We start from the raw sequence: 24089 nt of genomic DNA, 5'->3' as shown, positions 1-24089 counted from the left end.
GTGCTTTTGAGTTGTAGTCACTAGTATAATGCAGGCAATGTTATCAAATTGCAGAGCAGGCTTGAGGGGCCGAATGGCCTACTCCTGCTCCTAATGCATATGTTCATATGTCATTCTGGCTGGATGAGATGAGCTGGGCTGGATGGTCTATGTCATCCATAATTATCTTGCGAATAGAAAGTGGAACTGTGGCTGGAGTTCTGTTTATTGTGTTGCTAATGGAAGTTTACTGTGAGCAGGCTTTCTGGGGTGAAATTGCCAGGACAGGAATGCATAATAGGCTCATAGTGAATCAATAATCTGTTTCACACTGCACATAATTCTCAAGAGTCTTTTCCATTTACTTCAATCTTGCCCTTTTGTCTACTTGCCTATGATCCCACTCTAGCTTGGTATGTTTGAGTTTGAGGTGTTGAAATATTGTGATAAAGTTGTGTTGCATAGTAGATATTTAGACTTGCTGATCAAGAAATCACAGATACAATTGTGAACCAGTCTGTGTCCTCTGGCCTCTTAAAAGTTGTGTTGCACAGATACCCGAGGGCTCCATCGTTCTCACTGAGAGTGAAGATCTATGTTGTTCAATCATTCCACTTTGTTGCTCAGAAGTCATGTGATCTTTCTACCCAGTGAGATTACTGATAAAACAGAATCCAATTACACCCTTGTATGAAATTATATTGAATGATATCATGCATCCAGGCAGGAGGCAGTTTCCTATTTCTTCTGCAGAATGGAAAAGATCTTGTGCAGTTTCTGTGTTGCAAGTATTGAATCTTTCCCCCAAATATGAATTTGACTTGGTAAAGCATGGCAACCAGTTCCAGTTGGCAGCACATCTTGTTTCAGCAGGTTGTAAATGTCTGCCACCTACTGATTCGACAACGTTGTTCTGACATGTCGAGGAAGGTTATTCTCTCTCTGTACAGAATGCTAGTGGATATCGCCTTCTGCGAGCTGCACCTCTCTACTGCTCCTTTCTCTCCTGTGGAACTGCAGGTCTGAGAGTAGAAGGCTACAGGTTCTCCTGCTGTTGCTCATACTTGTCTTTGGTCCAAAGTAACAGCAGTATACATGGCACCCATGCTGATCTGATAGATCAGAGTTCCGAGTGCAAATCACGCCACCAAACTTCCGAAGCATGTGAAGTTATCTTCCAGGACAACAAACCTTTTCACACAAGCAAGTAATAAAGCAACTATGAGTACCAAGCACTGGCATATTTCTCTGTCATGGCTTCAACTGCTGCTGTGTTCTCACTTTGCTTACACTAGCAAGTTCCAGGAAGTTCAGGAAACCTATAGATCTAAAATAAACTGCATGATAATATCATTCAGTTATTAACATATCGAAATTGCCAACTCACCTCTCTCGATAGGCTGCCTGATATGCTGCAGTGCAATATACAAGTCATAGTTTGGAACAAGCTTCCCAACCCACTCATAACTTGCCTAGATTTTCCCCATCTCTGCTCTCAAACCCATGCACTCACAAAAACCCATCCTCCACTCCAACTGGCTCTTGTTGAGGCACCTTTCAACTATACAAACAGTGCTCTGCTGCCATGCACAAGTAGCCATTCTTAATTGGCAAGCCAGCACATGTCTAAAATTCCTGGCACCACTCAGGATGAAATTAATATTCCTGGCAAAGAAGTGAAACAGGCCATACCAAATAGGCAGCCCATTTTACACCATACTCAATTTTCTTTTCCATTGGTGGCAATGGAAAAGAAAATTAGGTACAATGTAAAATGAACTGACGATCCACTATTTGTTTTGAAAGACCAATTGTAGCCCCTATGGGGCCCTATCCTGATCACGTGTGCATTTCAGGTGGTGTCATTGGATGTTATCAACCTTGGTTGATTTTTCTCCCCTCTCTTTTGCGCAGAAGCACAGACCAATCCAATGCCCTCCCTCTAACCCACGCTAACCTAGCTGAGATCAACTAACTCACATTAGGATCAACTCTGGGACTAGCTAAATGTTTAATTTTGATATCTATGTTGTGAAGAAAAACCACTAATAAATCCATCTACATCTGAGATGGGCAAAAATGCTGGCCTAGCTAGTGACACCCACATCCTGTGAAAGAAAAACAAACAATAAGATTCTTGGTACTTACTTTTAGCTCCAACAATTTATCAACATATACTTGTTTAATTTGATCTTCTCCATCTTCATATAACCAATTTTCTGTCTCAGACAATAATGTTGAAAAATGTTTTTGATCCTGCAATTCACAAAAAAATCTTGAACCATAAATGATGAAGATTTCATTACTTTCTCCCATGCAAGTACACATTTCAAAATGAAATGTGAACTTTAGTGTTATCTATCCATTTTTGAAATAACTAGTTTTAGGATTTTTTCACAACCTTGATTTATACTCTTAACTCAATGCTAGCTAGCATTGACAAATTGGGACAACGAAATAAACATTTTTTTTGCAAGAGGAGAAACCAACAAAGTCAGAGAATTAGTGGGAAATCTTGAAATCTCCTACGAAGGGAAAATGTGACTAGAGGGGGTTATGAAGATGTTAGTGTATGTTTGTAATTTACCAAAATATTTTATTTGTATTGAGGGGAAAAGGAGAAAGGATACAAGTTGGAATCAAAGGGCCAATGGCAATATGGATGCAAAATTGGTTGAATGACAGGAAACAGAGAGTTCCTGTGAATAGTTGCTTTTTCCATTGGAGAAGCGTATTGGAGTGGTGCTCCCCAGGGGTTGGTACAAGGGCTACTACTTTAACCTGGACTTGGATGTACAGGTCACAAAACTTGTAAGTGTAGTGAACTGTGAGGAGAACAGCGATAAATTTCATGAGAACATAGATGGGCTGTTGGAATGGGTGCACATGCATTTTAACAGAAGTGAGAGTGATACATTTTGGTAGTTAGAGCAAAGGCACGTAGAACATAAATTGCAAGGAATAATTCTAAAGGGATGCAGAAACAAAGAAGCCTGGTTTTGGGGCAGGTGGGGGAGTGGTATACATGTGCAAATCGCTGAAGATGCGAGGGCAGGTTGAAAAAGTGCTTAAAGGCAAATGGCATCCTGACCTTTATAAGTAAAAAGGAAGCAACATGAAACAAGGAAGTTATGATGCAGCTTTACAAAACACTGGTTGGCCTGAACTAGAGTATTATGTCCAATTTTGATCACTGCACTTTAGGAAGAATGTGAAAGCTGTAGAGAGAGTGCAGAAAAGATTTACAAGAATGGTTCCACGGGTGAGAAACTTCAGTTACTTGGATAGATAGAAGAAGCTGGGGTTGTTCTCCGTAAAGAGAGGGTTGGAGGACATTTGATAGAGGTATTCAAAATCATGAGAGGTATAGCCAGAGTAGATAACGAGAAACTGGTCATTGACAGAAGGGTCAGAACCAGAGGACATAGATTTAAAGTGATTGATAAAACAACTGAAGGCAACATAAGAAAAAAAAAAATTTTTTTTTTCTCTTTTAATGCTGAGTGGTTACGATCTGAAATGCACTGCCTGAAAGGGTGATGGAGACAGTTTCAAACATGGCTTTCAAAAGGGAATTGGATAAACACTTGAGGGGGGAAAAAACTGCAGGGCTATGGGGAAAGAGCCAGGGAGTGGGTCTAGATAAATTGCTTTTGCAGAGAGCTGGCACAGCTTGACAGGCTGAATGACCTCCTTTGGCGCTATAAACATTTTATGATTTTATTTTTTATGATTTTATTTTATATGGACTATCAGTTAGGTTTCCTTTCGAGTTTTGCAACTCAGGTTGCTCTTTCAATAAGTAGAAGGGAAGAGAACTCAAATCATTTGATGGTTAGCAACTTACGAATATCCCCATGGTACAGAGCATAGCTAAGAACAAACATACATACGAACATATGAATTAGGAGCAGGAGTAGGCCATTTGGCCCCTTGAGCTTGCTAAGTTCATGGCTGACCTGATTGTGGCCTCAACTCCACTTTCCTGCCTGACCCAGATACCCTTTGACTCCCTTGTCAATCAAGAATCCATCTACCTCTGCCCAAAGGTGAAGAGATTAGTGTCAGGAGACAGCCATACTTATGTTTAATTTGAAAGTAGAGAAGTGGAAAAAATGATAAAAATATGTATAAGAAATTAAGATGTAGAGAAGGTTCTGGAAGGAAGTGAAAGGCTCGATTGTGATGACCCTAATTGTGATCATACAGTAGAATCTGCATTGGAGATACAAATCAGGATCTGGGAAGGGTCAGTCAAACAAATGCGAAGTAATGATAGGTAATTTTTAGGTGTGATGAAAATAGCATAAGAGAAGTAATTAAGAATGTTTCAGTGGATGCATACACAAGAATTTTGACTTATTACTAGTCAATTTCCCATGGCACATAGGGCGTCAAGTCCAGATATAGACTACAGGTGAAGGAAGGTTAAAATCCCAAGGAATAATTAGACCACAGCAAACCAATGTAATTCAGTCCTCATTTAAAATCATGCATTTGGTCCTTAGCGTGCAATTGTTTCAGTAACAATAATGCCTTTGAAGTAATAAAGTGTCTCAAGGCACTTCAAAGGAGCATTATAAAACAAAATATGACACCAAGTACTTAAGATTAGGTCAGACGACCAAAAGCTTGGTCAAAGTGCTGGGTTTTGAGGAGTGCCTTAATTTATCAGGGTGCCACAGGCATCAACACTGGGACCTTAACTGTTAACATTTATATTGGTGACTTGGGTGAAGGGGTTGAGTATAGTAGCCAAATCTTCCGACAATAAAGCTAGATAGGAATGCAAGTTGTGAGGAGGATACAAAGGCCCAAATATTCATGCAAATGGAGAGGATCCCTTGCTTATTCAAAATGGTGTTTAAGGCCCAATTTCAGAAGTCCCACCCCCGAACTCAGCCCCCACCAATTTCACAGGCGGTGGGGGGAGGAAAAAACAGAGACGGGTTGTACTTTGCACATGCGTGGTTCACAGAGGCAGCTGCACGTGTTGAAATGCAACTGCCTTCAGACAGATCCAATTTTCATTTGTAGGATATCCAAAACCCGACTTGTGCATTTTAGACCTATCAGCATAAGAGCATTAGACGTAGGAGCAGAAGTAGGCCATTCAGCCCACTGCGTCCGCTCCACCATTCAATGAGATCATGGCTGATCTGATAATCTTCAACTCCACTTTGCTGCCTTTTCCCCATAACCCTGATTGCCTTACTGATTAAAAATCTGTCTATCTCAAGTCCTTGAATATACTTAATGGTCCAGCCTCTACAGCCCTCTGTGGTCCACAGATTGACTACCCTCAGAAGAAATTCCTCCTCATCTGTCTGTCTTAAATGGGCGAGCCTTTACTTTGATATGATGCCCCCTGGTCCTAGACTCTCCCACAAGGGGACACAACCTCTCAGCATCTACCCTGTCAAGCTCCCCAAGAATCTTATATGTTTCAATAAGGTCACCTCACATTCTTCTAAACTCCAATGAATACAGGCCCAATCTACTCAGCCTCTCCTCATTAGAAAATCCCTCCATACCCGGGATCAACCTAATGAACCTGCCCTGGACTGCCTCCAATGACGCTATATCTTTCCCTAGATAATGGGGACCAAAACAGTTCACAGTATTCTAGGTGTGGTGTAGCTAGTGCCTTGTATAGTTTTAGCAAGACTTCCTTATTTTTATAAAAATACCTGGAAAAACTCAGGTCTGACAGCATCTGCGGAGAGGAATACAGTTAACGTTTCGAGTCCGTATGACTATTCAACAGAACAGACTCTTCTGTTGAAGAGTCATACGGACTCGAAACGTTAACTATATTCCTCTCCGCAGATGCTATCAGACCTGCTGAGTTTTTCCAGGTATTTTTATTTTTGTTTTGGATTTCCAGCATCCACAGTTTTTTGCTTTTTTCCTTATTTTTACACTGCATTCCCTTTGAAATGAGGCCAACATTCCATTTGCCTTACCTATTACCTGCTGAACTTGTATCTTAGCTATTTGGGATTCATGCATGAGGACTCCAAAATCCCTCTGTGCTGCAGCTTTCTGCCGTCTTTCTCCATTTAAATAATATTCAGCTCTTCTATTCTTCCTGCCAAAGAGCATAACTTCACACTTTCCCACATTATATTCCATCTGCTAAGTTTTTGCCCACTCACTTAATCTGTCTATATCCCACTGTAGACTCCTTGTGTCATCCTCACCACTTGCCTTTCCGCCTATTTTTGTGTCATCCGCAAACCTGGCAATAGTATATTCACTTACCTCATCTAAGTCATTAATATATATGTAAATAATTGTGGACCCAGCACTGTTCCCTGTGGCACTCCACTAGTTACAGTTCGCCATCTTGAAAATGCCCCCTTTATCCCAACTCTTGTCTTCTATTAGTTAGTCAATCCTCTATCCATGCTGATATACTACCCCCAACACCATGGGCTCTTATCTTATTAAGATAAGCAGTACCTTATCGAACGCCTTTTGGAAATCCCAATACATTACATCTACTGGTTCCCCTTTATCTATCCTGCTTGTTACCATCTCAAAGGATTATAATAAATTTGTCAGGCATGACTTCCCCTTCATGAAGCCATGCTGACTCTGCTTGACTATATTATGCATTTCTAAATGCTCTGCTATTACATCCTTTATAATGGACTCCAACATTTTCCCAATGACAGATGTTAAGCTAACTGGCCTATAGTTACCTGTCTTTTGTCTCCCTCCCTTTTTGAATAAAGGTGCTACATTGACAGTTTTCCAATCTTCTGGGATTTTTCCAGAATCTAAGGATTCTTGAAAGATTGTTATCAGAGCATTCACTATTTGTGTAGCTACTTCCTTTAATATCCTGGGATGCAACCCTTCAGGTCCAGGGGACTTATCAACCTTTAGCTCCATTAGTTTCCCTAATGCTTTTCCTCTAGTGATAGTTATTGTATTTATTTCCTCCACCTCTTTGCCCCTTCATTACTTAGTATGTTCGGAATGCTATTAGTGTCTTCTACCGTCAAGACTGATGCAAAGTATTTATTCAACTCCTCTGCCATTTCCTGGTTCCCCATAATTATTTCCCCAGCCTGATTCTCCAAGGGGCCTATGTTCACTTTGGCCTCTTTTTTTTTTTAGATTTTTAACTAAGTTCTTATTGTTCGTTTTTATATTACTTGCTATTTTACCCTGAAAGTTTATTTTCTCCTTCATTATTTTTTGGTCATCTTTTGTTGGTTTTTAGAACTTTCCCAATCCTCTGGCTTACCACTAATCTTTGCCACATTGTATGTTTTTCCTTTCAATTTGATGCTATCCTTAACTTCCTTGGTTAACCATGGTTGGTTCCTCTCGCTCTCTCACTGTTAAAGGCCACGCTGCTCCTTTCGCACTCACTATTAATGGCCCCACTGCTCCTCTTGCTAAGTAAGTCTAAAGTTAGCGGAGGTAATTGGAGAGGTAGGGTACCATCCTGGAGAGGTGGGTAAAGGGTCATTGCTTGGCATGGAGGGTGCGAGGGGTCATACTGGTGGGTAGAAGAGCATGAAATGGCATGGATGGGAAATGGGGAGTATATGGCAGGGCGAAGATGTGAGGTTTAAAGGGCTGTTTCTGTGATTTTTTTTTGCAGTTGGGACAAAGTGCCAGATCACTGAGACTGGCCTTTTGCCCAGCCTGCTTCTGCACCCGGCAGCCTGCATTGCCTCTGAACTGTTTTCAGGTAGATGGCAGCACCCCCACCCCCGCCCTTGGTGTTGGATTCACAGAGTTAGGGATTATCCCAACTTAGGAGCAAAAATTCAGGCCAAAGAGTCTGCAAAGGAATATAGGTAAGTTATTTAAATCAGTAAAAATTTGGCAGATGGACTATAATGTGGGAAAATGTGAGGTTATCCACTTTGGTAAGAAGAAAATAAAAACTAAATATTATTTAAATAGAGAGAGACTACAGAATGCTGTGCTACAGAGGGATCTGGGTGTCCTCGTACGTGAAGCACAAAAAGTTAACATGCAGGTAAAGCAAGTGATTAGGAAGGCAAATGAAATGTTGGCCTTCATTGCAAGGGGGGTGGAGTATAAATGGAAGAAGTCTTGCTTCTGGGCATTGGTGATACCACACCTAGGGTACGGCGTACAGTTTTGGTCTCCTTATTTAAAGGTTGAATATCCTTGCATCGGAGGCAGTTCAGAGAAGGTTCACTAGATTGATTACGAGGATGAAGAGGTTATCTTCTGGAGGAAAAATGAGCAGGTTGGGAACTCATTGGAGTTAAGAATGAGAGATATTCTTATTGAAACACAAGATTCTGAAGGAGCTTAATGGGGTAGATGCTGAGTGGATGTTTTTCCGAGGAGGGAAATCTAGGACTAGGGAGCAGGAGACTAGGGGTCTTAGTTTCAGAATATTTAAGCCAATTTAAGACTGAGATGAGGAGGAATTTCTACACTTGGTGAGTTGTGAGCCTTTGGAATTCTCTAATTCAGAGAGCTGTAGAGGCAGAGTCATTGAATATATTCAAGGCCGAGATAGACAAATTCTCAAAATATAGGGAGTCAAGTGTATGAGGAACAGGCGGGAAAGTGGAGTTGAGCCCAAGATCAGATCAGCCATGATCCTAATGAATGTCAGAGCAGGCTCAAGAGGCTGTATGGCCTACACCTGCTCCAATATCCTATATTCTTACGTTCAAATGATGAGTGATCAGAGGGAATTCCAGATTTTAGGGCCTAGGGAACTGAAAGCATGGCCATCAATGGTGGAATGGTTAAAATCAAGGATGTTCAAGGGGCTCGAATTAGATGAGTACAGATATCTCAGAGGGTTGTAGGGCTGGAGGAGGTTACAGAGATTAGGGTGGGGCAAGGCCAAGGGAAGATTTGAAAACAAGGATGAGATGTTTAAAACCAATTTGGGAGCTAATCTAAGTCAGTGAGCACATGGGTGATAGGTGAATGGGACTTGGTGCGAGTTATGCCATGAGCAGAGCCTTGGATGACCTCATGTTTATGGGGGTAGAATATGAGAGACCAGTCAAGAGTGCACTGGAATAGTCAAGTCTACAGATAAGAAAGATACGAATGAAATTTCAGATAGTTAATGTTAAGGAGGTGGAAATAGGAGGTCTTAGAGATGGCACGAATGAGGTCAAAAGCTCATTTTGGGGTCTGGCTTAATCCTAGACTGTTGCCAGGAGAAGGATGGAGTCATTAGTTAGGGCATGAAGTTTAGAGTGGAGACCAAAATCAATGGCTTCAGTCTTTCCTGTACTAGCTTTCAGATAAGCAATCCGATAATTTAGTAACAAAGCAGGTGAAAAACGTGGTGGCAAGTTAGAACTGGGTGAGGTCACCATACATGCGAAAACTAACACTGAAACGCACGTAGCATTCAAAACAAACCAAATGAACTGATAGCGCAAATAGAAATAAGTACGATCTGATAATCATTACTGAGATATGGCTAAAGATGGCATAGATTGGGACCTGAATATTGAAGGGTATGTGACATTTAGGAAGGACAGGAAGTTAGGAAAAGGTGGAAGGGTGGCTCTGTTAATTAATGATGATATTAGCACATTAGAGAGGGATGATCTAAGTTCAGGAAACCAGGATGTAGAAGCAGTTTGGGTTGAGATGAGAAATGATAAAGACAAGAAATCACTTGTGGGGAGTGGCGTATGCACACCCTAATTGTAACTACACGGTAGGGCAGAGTATAAAAGAAGGGATAATGGGAGCTTGTCAGAAAGGTACAGCAATAATCATGGGGGGGGGGTCTTAATGTACATATAGACTGGAAAAATCAGATGGGCAAAGGTAGCGTAAATGAGAAGTTCATAATGTTTTTGGGATAGTTTCTTAGAACAGTATGTTCTGGAGCCAACCGGAGAGCAGGCTGTACTAGACCTGGTATTGAGCAACAAGTTGGATTAATTGATAACCTCAGTGAAGGCACCCCTAGGTAGCAGCAATCATAATACTAATTTTACATTCAGTTTGAGGGAGAAATAAGTATGTCCAAGACTAGTATTTTAAACTTAAATAAGGGCAATGATGAGGGCATGAAAGCAGAGCTAGCTAAAGTGAACTGGCAAATGAGATTAAGAGATATGTCAATAGAAGTTCAGTGGCAGACATTTAAAGGGATATTTCAGATTACACAGGAAAATATACATTCCAACGAGAAAGAAAAATTCCAAAGGGGGCCCATCATCCGTGGTTAACTAAAAAAGCTAAAGACAGTATCAAGCTTAAAGCAAAAGCACATAAATCACACAAAGACAGGTGGCAGGTCAGAAGATTGGAAAGAATATAAAGAACAGCAAAGAATGACAAAAAGATTAACAAGGAGGGAAAAATTAGAGTATGAAAGAAAGCTAGCTAGTAATATAAAGATGGACAAATAAGAGTTTCTATAGCTATTTAAATAAGAGAGTTAACAAAGTGAGTGTTGGTCCTATAGAAAGTGTATCTGGGGAATTGATAATGGAAAGTAGGGAGATGGTGGATGAATTAAACAGGTATTTTGCTTCAGTTTTCACTATAGAGGACACAAGTACCATACCAAAAGTAGCTGTAAATCAGGAAATGGGAGGAATTCAGGAAAATTACAATCACAAGGGAAGTGGTATTGAGCAAATTGTTGGGGCTGCAGGCTGACAAATCCCTGGGTCCAGATGGACTTCACCCTCAGGTCTTGAAAGAAGTGGCTAGTGAAATAGTTGATGCATTGGTTTTAGTTTTTCAGAATTCCCTAGATTCAGGGAAGGTTCCATTAGATTGGAAAATAGCAAATGTAACTCCTTTTTCAAAAAGGGAGACAGAAAGCAGGAAACTACAGGCCAGTTAGCCTAACATCTGTCAGAGGGGAAATGTTAGCAGCTATTATTAAAGATGTTATAGCAGGGCTCTTAGAAAAATTCAAGGCAAATCAGGCAGAGTCAACATGGTTTTGTGAAAGGGAAATCATGTTTATCCAGTTTATTGGAGTTATTTGAAGGAGTCACATATGCTGTGGATAAAGGGGAACCAATGGATGTACTGTACTGAGATTTGCAGAAGGCATTTGATAAAGTGCCACATCAAAGGTTATTGTGGAAAATAAAAAGCTCATGGTGTAGGGGGTAACATATTGGCATGGATAGAAGATTGGCTAGCTAACAGGATACAGAGTCGGCTTAAATGGGTCTTTTTCTGGTTAGCAGGGTGTGATGAGTGGTGTGCCACAGGGAACAGTGCTGGGGCCTCAACTTTTTACAATTTATATAAATGATTTGGATGAAGGGACCGAAGGAATGGTTGCTAAATTTGCTGATGACACAAAGATGGGTAGGAAAGTAAATTGTGAAGAGGACATAAGGAGGCTACAAAAGTGACAAAGATAGGTTGAATGAGTGGACAAAGATCTGGCAAATGGAGTATAATGTGGGCAAATGTGAAATTGTTCATTTTGGCAGGAAGAATAAAAGATGATGCTTATTACCTAAATGGTGAGAGACCAGAGTTCAGGTTCAAAAGGATCTGGGTGTCCTAGTGCATGAATCACAAAAGCCTAACATGTAGGTACAGTAAGTTATTAGGAAAGCTAATAGAATGTTATAATTTGTGATGGGAATTGATTACAGAAGGAGGGGGGGGGGTTACGCTTCAGTTGTACATGGCATTGGTGAGACTACATCTGGAGTATTGTGTACAGTACTGGTCTCTTTATTTAAATGAAAGATGTAAATGCATTGGAAGCTGTTCAGAGAAGGTTTACAAGGCTAATAACAGGAATGGGTGGGTTGTCTTGTGAGGAAAGGTTGGACAGGTTAGGCTTGTATCCACTGGGATTTAAATCAGCAAGGGACGACTTGATTGAAACCTTTAAGATCCTGAGGGGTCTTGACAGGGTGGATTTGGAAACGATGTTTCCTCTTGTGGGAGGATATAGAACTAAGGATCACAGTTTAAAAATAGGGGGTCGCTCATTTAAGACAGAGATGAGGAGAAATGTTCTGAGGGTAGTGAGTCTTTGGAACTCTGCTTCCACTGCCTTTTGAAGAAGAGTCTTTAAGTATTTTTAAGGCAGAGCTAGATAGATTCTTGAATAACAAGGTGGGTAAAAGGTTAACGAGGGTAGGCAGGAACGTTGGGTTGAGGTTATAATCAAATCAGCCATGATCTTATTGGATGGCGCAGTAGGCTCGAGGGGCCGAGTGACCTATCCCTAATTCATATGTATGTCACCAAGGGGCAGCATGTCAATGAGAAATAGGATGTGGCCAAGGATAGACCCTTGGGAGACTAGAACTAATGATGTGGGAGCAGGAAGAGAAGCCATTGCAACTGATTCTCTAGCTACGGTTAGATAGTTCAGAACAGAATCAGGCAAGAGCAGATTCATTCAGCTGGATGAGTGTGGGGAGGCATTGGAGAAAATGGTGTGATTGGCTGTGTCAAAGGCTACAGGCAGGTCAAGAAGGGGAAGGGAAATTTTACCTTTACCAGTCCCATACTAAGAGCTGTATTGGTACTGTGATTGGGGTGGAAACCTGATTGGAGGGTTAGAAATCCTGGAAAGATGGGAACGGATTTGAGAGGCGCCACCACGTTCAAGAACTTTGGAGAGGTAAAGGAGGCTAGAGATGGGGCAGTTGTTTACAAGGACATTGGGGTAAAAGGGTTGATCTTTTGAGCAGAGGGATGATGATGACAGATTTAAAAGAGAGGGAAAACACCCAAGAGAGAATCATGAATAACATCAGCTAACATGGAGGTGAATGTTCAGCAGTTTAATGGGAATAGGGTTGAAGAAGCAGGTGGTGGTCTCATTGTCGAACTCATAGGGCAACAGGGAGCTTTACAGGAAGTTTGGCCTGGTAGGGTTGTAGAAGGGAGCAAAGCAGCAGAGGCAGCTGATCAGGTGGTTTTGATGTTGGTGACAAAGCAGTCCATGAGCTCCTCACATTTATTGTCAAAAGGGAGGTTGGAGGAGACAGGGAGAGGGGATTTTATCTTTGAATTCCAGGATGATCCTGGAATAATGAGCAGTTTTAACACACAAGAGCAGGACTCAATAGTGTTTATGTAGCCCAGACAGATCTCACTATAGATGGCTAAACCAATTGTCCACCATATCCTTTCAAGTCTGTGTCTGCTGGACTTAAGGGCAGCAGAGTTGAAGGCTATACTGGGGGAACAGCTATGGTGAGGAGGAGAGTGTGGTTAATTTGTGTAAAGAAAATATCATTTTTTCCAACATTACTGTGGGATACGGTGAAGCAAGCTTGTGGGGAGTGAGTAAGTTTCTGATTTAATTAAACTGAAGATAGTCAGACTGCAAGGTTTAAATCAAAAGTTTAGGTGTAAAAGCAGGCATTTTGAAGTGAAAATGGATGAGCTAAGATGAGATACAAGTAAATACAACATGAATAGGAATTTGCATTAGGAGATACTTGAAGAGTTGAATTTTTAGCTGTTGAATTTCAAAAGAGAGAAAGAAGGAATTTTTGCAACTGGCAAAGATCATAAATGAATAAAGCAAAGTTATTAAGTTTATGTTTCCTGAAAGTAGTGGCCATATGAGATCTCGAAGTAAGTGTTGTGTGAGCACAGTCCTGTAAAGGAAGCAACCTCTAGCTACCCCAGAGAAGTGTCTGGTTGTTCTAGAAAGCAAGGTTGTGTTACAAGCCTTAATTTCCATTGTCGAGCGAGAGAAAGAAGCCCTGTGAGATAACTCTCCTATAGCAACAGTGGGTGCCTTGCGGTAATATTACTGGACGTTTTATAAATTAAGAATCTGTAGGGATTTATAGATTAAGAATCTGTAGGGATTTATATATTAAGAATCTGTAGGGATTTATAGATTAAGAATCTGTAGGGACTGTTGCCTGGAGAGTCTAGCCAAGTAAAAATCTTTTGGGAAATGTTATAAGGCTAAACTTAACTGTGTAACAGTGATCTTGTGTGTTTAAGCTTTCTTTTTTGTTAAAAATGTTTCAATTTAATATTTAAAATATCCAAAAGTGGTAGTGGAATCTTTACTTCCGACTTCAGTACACATACCTTCTCGTAATAAAAATACAAATTGCAAATCATTGTGACAGCTTGACCAAGTTTCCCTTTGGGATTTGGTCAGCCCAGCAATTGCCACCAGCCATATCATAACAATTGCTGTATGGCAAATTTGCAAAACCAGTTTCAGTCATAAATGGGAACACAGGAGGTGCAAGATTTTTATATTACATATAGATATAAAATGAGGGAGTGCTTTGAACTAAAAATTGCTCATCCTGGATTTCTTTTCCCCTTTATAGTCAGTTTCACTTCTAGATCTGGCATCTTGAATGGACTGATAAACATACCTTAGTACTGACGAATTTTTCAAATGGTCCACAGAGTTTCTCTCTGAAGTCATATATGTACTCTTCCACAGCATTTTTGGCATGACTTCTCTCTTTTTCCAACTTGTCCTGCATAATCATATCCCCCTGTTTTGAAAGGAATGCAGTTAAGTGTTCTTGACTGCTGCTGTGTGCAATTATGCTGATGGCTGAAACATAGGGTAGAATCTTACCTATGGCAGGCGAATTAAGACCCGCCCAATGTAGTGCGTGGCCGGTAGCGCTCAGCGCTACCTGTGCGGGCAGGGGAAGGATGGAGAGTTGGGGCCTTCGCTCTGTCGCGCATGTGCACAAAAGAGCGCAACAATCTTCCTAAGACACGGAGCTGCCTCAGGGAGATTAAGTGGATAATAAAAGTTTTTAAAAATAAAGTAAAAAATTATTTAAATATGTCCCCTCCTGTGACAGTGTGACATGAGCTGGACATGTTTGTGAAGTTGACAAAATTTATTATATAAAACCTTCAGGAAACCTCATCCCGCCCGTGGATGATGTTTCCTGGAAAACACGAAGGCCGCTTTGGCTCTTCACCTGTCCGCCAGCCTTAAGGTTGGACAGGCAGCATTGTTAATAGGGTAAATTGCTTTCTTACTGGCCTTAATAGGCTGTTGACAGTTCGATGGGTGCGCAGTCACCTCCGGGGTGGGTCTGCCAAACGCAATATTGAAATGACGCGCGATGATGTCGGGATGCACGCCCGATGTCATCCCGCGTCATTTTACGGGTCGGCGTGACTAGCCCGCCCCCGCACACCAACGGCAATATTCTGCCCATAGCTTAATTGATCTAAGCCCATAAAAAAAATCCCTGCAATTTAGTACAGGCGAGTAGAGCAGAATTTAAAACATTCCTCTGTGTAGATACATCCTGCTTCATATCAGTATCAGATCACCTACTTTCTTAGCACCTTCCAAAGGGTTCAGCCAATACTCAGGCTACAAGCACAAATAAAAAAAATGGAGAAAATCCTTTGCTAAGGATATCCCCATTGGAAGTGAAAGAGGCCAACCTTTTAACACAGAGAGGCTTTAGATACCCATAATAGTGACAACCAAACCCTTGGGGAGAAAAATACACCCTCTCTTTGCTTCAGCATGAGAAAGTGAAGAAATGAGATGAATTAGCAGATGCATTAGTCATAATTTTCCAAAGTTCTTGAATTTAAAGGTTTCTACCTATGCATTGGGAAAGTGCATCTGTCAAACCATTATTTAAGAGAGGAAGCACATTGCTGCAGGAGTTCCTTAGGGTAGTGTCCTAGGCCCAAGCATCTTCAGCTGCTTCATCAATAGCCTTCCCTCCATCATATAAGATTAGAAGTGAGAATGCTCACTGATGATTGCACAATGTTCAGTACTATTCATAACTCAGATACTGAAGCAGTCTGTGCCTGCATGCAGAAAAACCTGGATAATATTCAGGCTTGGGCTGATAAGTGGCAACATTTCATGCCACACAAATGGCAGGCAATGACTATCTCCAAAAAAGACAATCTAACCATCACCCCTTGACATTCAACGGCATTACCCTCGCTGAACCCTCCACCATCAACATACCAGTGGTTGGCATCGGCCAGAAATGTGGTTACAAGGACATGTCAGAAGCTGTGCATTCTGTGGCAAGTAATTCAATTCCTGATTCTAAGAGGACTAGAGGACATTCTGAAGGGGGAGGGTGAACAGCCAGTGGTCGTGGTACAAACGACATAGGTTAAAAAAGGGATGAGGTCCTAAAAGCAGAATATAGGGAGTTAGGAAGTAAGTTGAAAGTAGGACCTCAAAAGGTAGTGGTCTCAGGATTACTACCAGTGCCACATGCCAGTCAGAGTAGAAATAGCAGGATCTATCAGATGAATACATGGCGGAAGAGATGGTGTGAAGGGGAGGGTTTCAGGTTCCTGGGGCATTGGGACCGGTTCTGGGGGAGGTGGGACCAGTACAAACTGGACGGGTTACACCTGGGCAGGACCGGGACTGATGTCCTAGGGGGAACACTTGCTAGAGTGGTTGGGGAGGGTTTAAACGAAAATGGCAGGGGGATGGGAACCTATGCAAGAAGTCAGAGGAAGGGGAATCAAAGACAAGAACAAAAGAAAGACAGAAAGCGGAAAAATAGTGGGAATGGGACAAGTAATGTTAAAAAGACAAGCCTTAAGGCTTTGCGCCTTAACGCAAGGAGCATTCGCAATAAAGTGGATGAATTAACCGTGCAAACAGATGTAAACAGCTATGATATAGTCGGGATTACGGAGACATGGCTGCAGGGTGACCAGGGATGGGAACTGAACATCCTGGGGTATTCAGGAAGGACAGACAAAAAGAAAAAGGCAGTGGAGTTGCATTGTTGGTTAAAGAGGAAATTAACACAATAGTGAGGAAAGATATTAGCTCCAATGATGTGGAATCTGTATGGGTAGAGCTGAGAAACACTAAGGGGCAAAAAATGTTAGTGGGGGTTGTATATAAACCCCCAAACTGTAGTGGTGATGTTGAGAATGGCATTAAACAGGAAATTAGAGATGCATGTAATAAAGGAAGATCTGTAATTATGGGTGACTTTAATATGCATATAGATTGGGCAAATCAAATTAGTAATAATACCGTAGAGGGGGAATTCCTGGAGTGTATACGGGATAGTTTTCTGGACCAATACATTGAGGAACCAATGAGAGAACAGGGCATCCTTGACTGGGTATTGTGTAATGAGAAAGGAATAATTGGCAATCTATTTGTGCGAGACCTCTTGGGGATAAGCGACCATAATATGATAGAATTCTTCATCAAGATGGAGAGTAACGTAGTTGTTTCTGAGACTTGGGTCCTGAATCTTAATAAAGGAAACTACGGTGGTATGAGGTGCGAGTTGGCTATGATGGATTGGGAAATATTACTTAAACAGATGACGGTGGATAGGCAATGGCAAACATTTAAAGAGCACATGGGTGAACTGCAACAATTGCTTATTCCTGTCTGCGCAAAAGTAAAATAGGAAAGGTGGCCAAACCATGGCTTACAAGGGAAACTAGAGATAGTATTAGATGCAAGGAAGAGGCATACAAATTGGCTAGAAAAAACAACAGACCTGAGGATTGGGAGCACTTTAGAATTCAGCAAAGGAGGACAAAGGGATTGATTAAGAAGGGGAAAATAGAGTACGAGAGTAAGCTTGCGGGGAACATAAAAACTGACTGTAAAAGTTTCTATAGGTACGTGAAGAGAAAAAGATTACTGAAGACAAATGTAGGTCCCTTACAGTCAGAAACGGAGTAATTTATAACGGGGAACAAAGAAATGGCTGAACAACTAAATACATACTTTGGTTCTGTCTTCACAAAGGAGGACACTAATAACATACCAGAAATGTTGGGGAACACAGGGTTTAGTGAGAGGGATGAACGGAAAGAAATCAGTATTAGTAGGGAAATGGTGTTGGAGAAATTGATGGGATTGAAGGCCGATAAATCCCCAGGGCCTGATAACCTACATCCCAGCGTACTTAAGGAAGTGGCCCTAGAAATAGTGGATGGGTTGGTGATCATCTTCCGTGATTCTATGGACTCTGGAACAGTTCCTACAGATTGGAGGGTAGCTAATGTAACCCCACTACTTAAAAAGGGAGGTAGAGAGAAAACAGGGAATTAGAGACCAGTCAGCCTGACGTCGGTAGTGGGGAAAATTCTAGAGTCCATTATAAAAGATATAATAGCTGAGCACTTGGAAAACAGTGGCAGAATAAGACAAAGTCAGCATGGATTTACAAAAGGGAAATTATGCTTGACAAATCTACTGGAATTTTTCGAGAATGTAACTAGTAGAGTTGATGAAGGGGAGCCAGTGGATGTGGTTTATTTGGACTTTCAGAAGGCTTTTGATAAAGTCCCACATAAGAGATTAGTGTGTAAAATTAAAGCACATGGGATTGGGGGTAGTGTATTGAGATGGATAGAAAACTGGTTAGCAGACAGGAAACAAAGAGTTGAAATAAATGGGTCTTATTCCGAATGGCAGGCAGTGACTAGTGGGGTCCTGCAGGGATCAGTGCTGGGACCCCAGCTATTCACAATATATATTAATGATTTAGATGAGGGAACTAAATGTAATATCTCCAAATTTGCAGATGGCACAAAAGCTGGGTGGGAGGGTGAGCTATGAGGAGGATGCAGAGATGCTTCAGTGTGATTTGGACAAGCTGAGTGAATGGGAAAATGCATGGCCGATGCAGTATAATGTGGATAAATGTGAGGTTATCCACTTTGGTAGCAAAAGTGTGCCGCATTGTCGCAAGCCCACCACATTAATTGTGCACGCCGTTTCCAAAGCAAATGGGCTCTCGCTCGCCTGCCACGCCATCATCTCGCTGCTTCATTACGCCGGGCACCATATTTAAAGTGCAGTCGCGCACACACCTGAGTGCTTCCAGCTCATGACCGCTGCAAAGAAGACATGGCCTTGAAAGGCAAAAAGACTGCAGCCCACAGGTTCAATGACGCGTCCCTCGAGCGCCTTTTGGACGCTGGTAGTGATGTCCTCTATCCCTGTTCTGGCGCAGAATGGGCAGCCATCTCATTAATCTGGCTTACGGGGCAGGGGGGTGTGTGGCAGCGGTAGCAATGGTCACCGCCAACTTGCTGCAAAAGAGGACAGCCACCCAATGCCGCAAGAGCATGAATGATCATCTTCATTCCACCAGGATAAGTCATTCTTCTCATCACAGCTCAAAACACTCACAAACTCATCACACAGCCATAGGGCCCTCGCTCATTGCCAGTTCAAGGGACATTACCATTCACTTTCACACACACCTTCATTGTCCTCATCCTGTCCATGGGACCACTCACCATCCACACATGCCAGCATACTTATCATCTGACAAAAAGCAAAATACTGCAGATGCTGGACATCTGAAAAAGAAACAGAAAATACTGAAATAAACTCAGGTCTGACAGCATCTGTGGAGAGAGAAACAGAGTTAACGTCTCAAGTCCGTATGATTCTTCTTCAGAGCTTCGTCAGGCCTGCAGAGTTTTTCCAGCATTTTCTATTTTTATTATACATATCACCTAGCCTGGCAGGCATCCTGCTTACACTCTCTCCATCTCAATTTATGCAAGACAAGCTCGCACACAAGAGGGAGAGGCCGCAAACCGGTGGAGGAATGCCTGAAATCAAGGTCCTCACGGACTTGGGAAGCAGTGCCATCCAGCTGGACCACAAGGATCTGGACCATTCCTGTGCTTACAGCGAGGTTGGCGGTGTGCTACCAAGTGAAGATGCAGCAGTGAAACATCCATCAGACAACCATGCTGTAACTGATGTGTCCTGTTTTACAGGCCACTGCCATGCACAAATTATCTTGCTTTTGCAGGCCCATCTGCCAAACAGCCGATGGGGTCCTCAACTCAGGGCCTCCAATCAAGCCCCGAAGAAACCTCGGAAAAGCAATCAGAAGGCATCTTCCTTGAAGTCCCATCACAGCGCTCACCCACAGTGTAGAGACACACTCCTTAGTGGGACCTAGCCTTAGAGTAGCCATGGGATTACAATCTGATGAGCACATCACTCTGATCCACAGCAGGCGACAGTAGGGACTTCCCAGGTGCCCGGCACTTGGGGACTGCTGGAGGCCAGAAATTGCCGAGTCAGAGTCAGATGACGAGCCTCTGAACTCAGTTGTGTCACAGTTGCTGTACAGGCAAGCTCGGGCACATCAGGAAAGGATGTCCGCTGCACTCCCCAGGTTGCAAGGCATGATGGAAGAGTCCATCCGCCTTCAGGTTGAGGTGACAGCGTCGGTATGCCGATGCACCGAGGTCAACGCTAGTAAGGTGGGTGAATGTCATGGAGGCCTTGGTCCAGGACATCGCTCCTGCACAGGCTGAACTCCATCACTGATGTCATTGTTGGCCTCCAACAGTGTGTATACAAGAGGGGTGTGAGGCAGCTCAATCTCACTCCAACTACCCTTTCTTCTCAAGGAGTCTGCTAGGGGCCCTTGGGCACCCATAGGGAGGAGGATCAGCAGGTGCACACCCCAGGGCCATCCACCAGGTGACCCTGGGAGCGTCCAGTCCATCTGAATCCCCCCTTCCTGTGACTCCAACAGCTCCAGCTCAAGGAGGATGCCACTGCCACACAGGTCTCTGAAAGCAGGCCAGGGCCCTCCAGAGGATGCCTGTCAACGTCATCACAGGCAGGGCATAGCAGTCAGCAGGCTGCCTCCACCTCTGCTGTGGATGTCCTGGGAGCACCAAGATGTAGTGGCAGGGTTAGGAAGGTTAAGATGATGTAACTCTTCCAGAGTTGCACAACCTGTGCACGGGTGTTAATCACTTGTATATGCTGTTCACTATTGTCAATAAGCTCCCAAGAACGTCTCCCTGCCTATGGATCCTCGTTCTAATGAGCAGTGTACATTTCACTCAGATGTGAAACCTTTCTGCACAAGATAGAGGCAGGTGTCTCAGCCCAGGGCCTCTTTCCTGTGTTTTGTGTAGCCTTCAAACAAAAATGATGGTCTGGCCTCACACTCCCTGGACTCATTACTGATGCCTGAACCTCGACGGTGCTTGTAATTGCTGCAAGAATGTCGTGGGCAGGCATCAGAGTTCCGTTGTTCTCGCTGTCTGCTCTCAGCATGTTTAAAGGTGGGGCTGGCCCCCATCCCTTCAGCATCTATGACCAGTGACGCTGTGCTCCTGAAGGAGTCAGGTGCTGAAGACAAAGGATCAGATGCTTTTAAAGTTTCATGGCTGCGTCTCCATGATATGACCCCGATCACAGAGCATAAGCGAGCTACCCTCAGCCAGACATTCTTAGAGGCTATGTGAAGATCTATGGAGCGTCCTCATTGCATGTTATCATCATCATCCTACTGCAATCGAGCGACGATTAGTGCCTCCACTGCATCTCCATGACAGAAGAATTATCACAGGAGGTATGTGTGTTGCCATAAGCAAGACATTCATAGATGCAATGTGAGGATCTTATGTGGTCTCCTCACTGCATGTCGTCATCATCCTCCTCAAATCTAACAGCTACAAGGGCCTCCTGAGCCCGCCTGCCTCATCTGGCCAGTGCAAGGGCCTTATCGACGCCTTCGAGAACCTCCTCACCCTTGATGTCCTCCTCATGGGAGCAGACCTTCAGCACCTACTCCTCGGCCAACTCCTCTCCCCATTACAACCTGGTGCTGCAATGGGCGCAGGAGGCAACGATGATGCGTGATGCCCTCCGTGGACTATATTGCAGGGTTCCACCAGACCGGCCTTGTTTTCAGCATCCAGATGGTTTGCTCCACCAAGTTGCGAGTTGTGGCATAAGCCTCATTATACCTTCGCTCTGCTGCTGAGTCTGAGGCCGCCGCACGGGTGTCACCAGCCATGTCCTCTGCAGGTAGCCCTTGTCCCGGAGGTGCCATCCCTGCAGCCTCTGTGGACCCTGGAAGATGTCAGGGGTCTGTGACCAACTGAGAATGTAGGACTCGTGCACACTTCCTGGAAACTGTGCAGACCTGCAGGATCCGTTTGTGGTGGTCGCACACCAGCTGTACATTCAGTGAATGGAATCCCTTATGGTTGACATAGTTGACTGCATGTTGTGGCGGAGATCCGAGTGCCACATGAGTGCAGTCGATGGCACCCTACACCTGTGGAAAACCCAAGATCTGGGCAAATCCAATCACTCGCATCCTGGCTCTCCTGGATCCGGGAAGAATGCAAAGTTGTGTGCCCTCACGTGACTTCATGGATACATTTGTGGATGGAGGCTTGTGATATCCCACAGACGTCACCTGTGGAGCACTGAAAAGGGGCCACTGGTGTTGAAATTGAGCGCCGCTGTCACTTTCACAGCCGCTGACAGTTGATGCCCTCCATGTCCACGTAGCATCAAATCCTGCAGTAGCTGGCAGATGTGACCCACCAGTTCCCTAGACATGCGCAGTCTTCGGCGACACAGGTTCTCGGTCAATTGTCGGAATGAAAGGCGGTGTTACAGACCCTGGGTCTAGCTAGGCACCGACCAGGGTCAGTTCACCGTGGGTCTTCGGCGGCGTGTGCGGGAGCCTCAGCCGCCCCTTCTTCCAGAGAGTGCTGCTCCTCCCTTGGTCGTTCTCTTCTCAGTTGTCTTTGCTCGCTTTACACCATGAGGCATACAGCAAGTTCACCAGCCTCCATAATCCCGATGTACTCCTCCTGCAGGATGAAAGAGAGACACGCATGGGTTAGTTTGGGTATACTAAGAACCTGTCTTGGTTAAGTCTGAAGGCCCCTTAACACATTCCGAGCAGTGCTGGCCACAACTTAGATGGCGAGAGATTAGTGCGCTGCACGGCTGCCCAAAACCCCGCCTTCCTCTGCCCTATTCCACCTGGCCAATTCCCATTGGACTGCAAGCTACGCTCTCAGCTCAGGCACCGGCATTTTCCTAACCCACGCTGCAAGGCTGCGCTGTTAGCTTGAACCATGGGGGGGACTGGTCCAAACCAGGATGATGACATTGCAAGGCGCTGTGAGCGCCTCCACCAGTGACTGCTCCACAGCGGGCTTTAGCAAGGAGATTGTACAACGTGCCCAGTCATCCAGCTGTTCTGCAGTCCACTAAAACACTCAATATTTTGCAGTCTGTGCCCGAGGGCTGAAAAACTTGAGTACTTGGTGGCACTTTGATGCTTCTGCATTGCTTGAGTTGGCAGATAAGCTACAGGCCTGACTCCAATCATATCAATGTGGCTACACCTGAACTGTCTCAGCTGCAGAGGAATCCTCACTTCATACAAGGTTTCCCTAATGTGTGCCCGTTTCCCCTACCCCACCACCCTCCTCCCCCCCCCAACCCCCGCCATGCTGCATGTGCTACCTTCAACCGCAGGGCAGCCTTTGCCCCAACCAGCGCCCCCCCACAAAAAAAGTCACCTCAACCGCAAGGCAACCTCTCTTCCCCCATCCTTCCTCAACCTTGAAGTCCAACAGGCATCCCTCGCGAATGCTCCGCAGCGTTACTGTGCACTCACCTCAGGGCTCCCCTCAGTGTGTAGCTCACCAAGTGCACACCTTTTATATGTTGTTGGGAAACACATCCGCATGCAATCACGCTAATGTGAGTGGATGATCCAGTAGGAGTGGATGAGTCCCGCAGCCTGCCATCGACAGGTTGAGGACGATCGCAAACTGGTTTCAAGACATCATGAAACCACTTTTTGGCCTTCTCACCATATTGTTTGCTCACGCCACCAAACACGCCTGACACTAGCGGGCACAGATGATTCCACACCATTCACCATTCCTTCACTGTTGTTGGCTCAAAATGCTGGAACTCCTTTCGTAACAGCACTCCGGGTTTACCAACTTCACATGGACTATAGCAGCTCACCATCACCATCTCAAGGGCAATTAGGGATGGACTGCAACAAATGCTGGCCCTGCTAGCAGCACCAGAAAGCAACAAAGTAAGTACAGGTCTGTTTAATATCAGTTGTAGGGTAGTTACTCGAACCTTCAGGGACAGAGTGACCAATTTTTGAACAAGTATGAGCAGAACAGAAAGAGTTAGAAACTATTTCTAAGGATTAGGTCTAGCCTGACCAATCTGGTCAATCTTTTTTTTTGAGGAGGCCACTCACACGGTGAGAAATCGAGAACCCTTCTTCCAAAAGGATGGGGCAATTAAAATTGTTAAGATTGACAGATAGATTTTTGTTAGGTACGGTATCAGGTGAAAAGGTGGCTAAATGAAATTG

At 43.8% G+C, this 24089-nt stretch overlaps 1 protein-coding gene across 1 annotated transcript in view; it reads right to left on the bottom strand.

The window, feature by feature from the left end:
- The window catches only part of LOC144682734 (heat shock protein 105 kDa-like), a 104413-nt gene that overhangs the window by 5769 nt on the left and 74555 nt on the right, over positions 1-24089 (bottom strand). Inside the window, exons 14-15 of the mRNA XM_078545372.1 lie at positions 14316-14441; positions 2128-2235 (exon numbers count right to left, since the gene is read on the bottom strand). Of these exons, the coding sequence (XP_078401498.1) occupies positions 2128-2235; positions 14316-14441 (234 nt within the window). The remainder of the gene's footprint in view (positions 1-2127; positions 2236-14315; positions 14442-24089) is intronic.

This window comes from Cetorhinus maximus, chromosome 7, assembly GCF_964194155.1.
Source record: "Cetorhinus maximus chromosome 7, sCetMax3.hap1.1, whole genome shotgun sequence".
NCBI lineage: Eukaryota > Metazoa > Chordata > Chondrichthyes > Lamniformes > Cetorhinidae > Cetorhinus > Cetorhinus maximus.
This window is presented reverse-complemented; position numbering and strand designations above follow the sequence as displayed.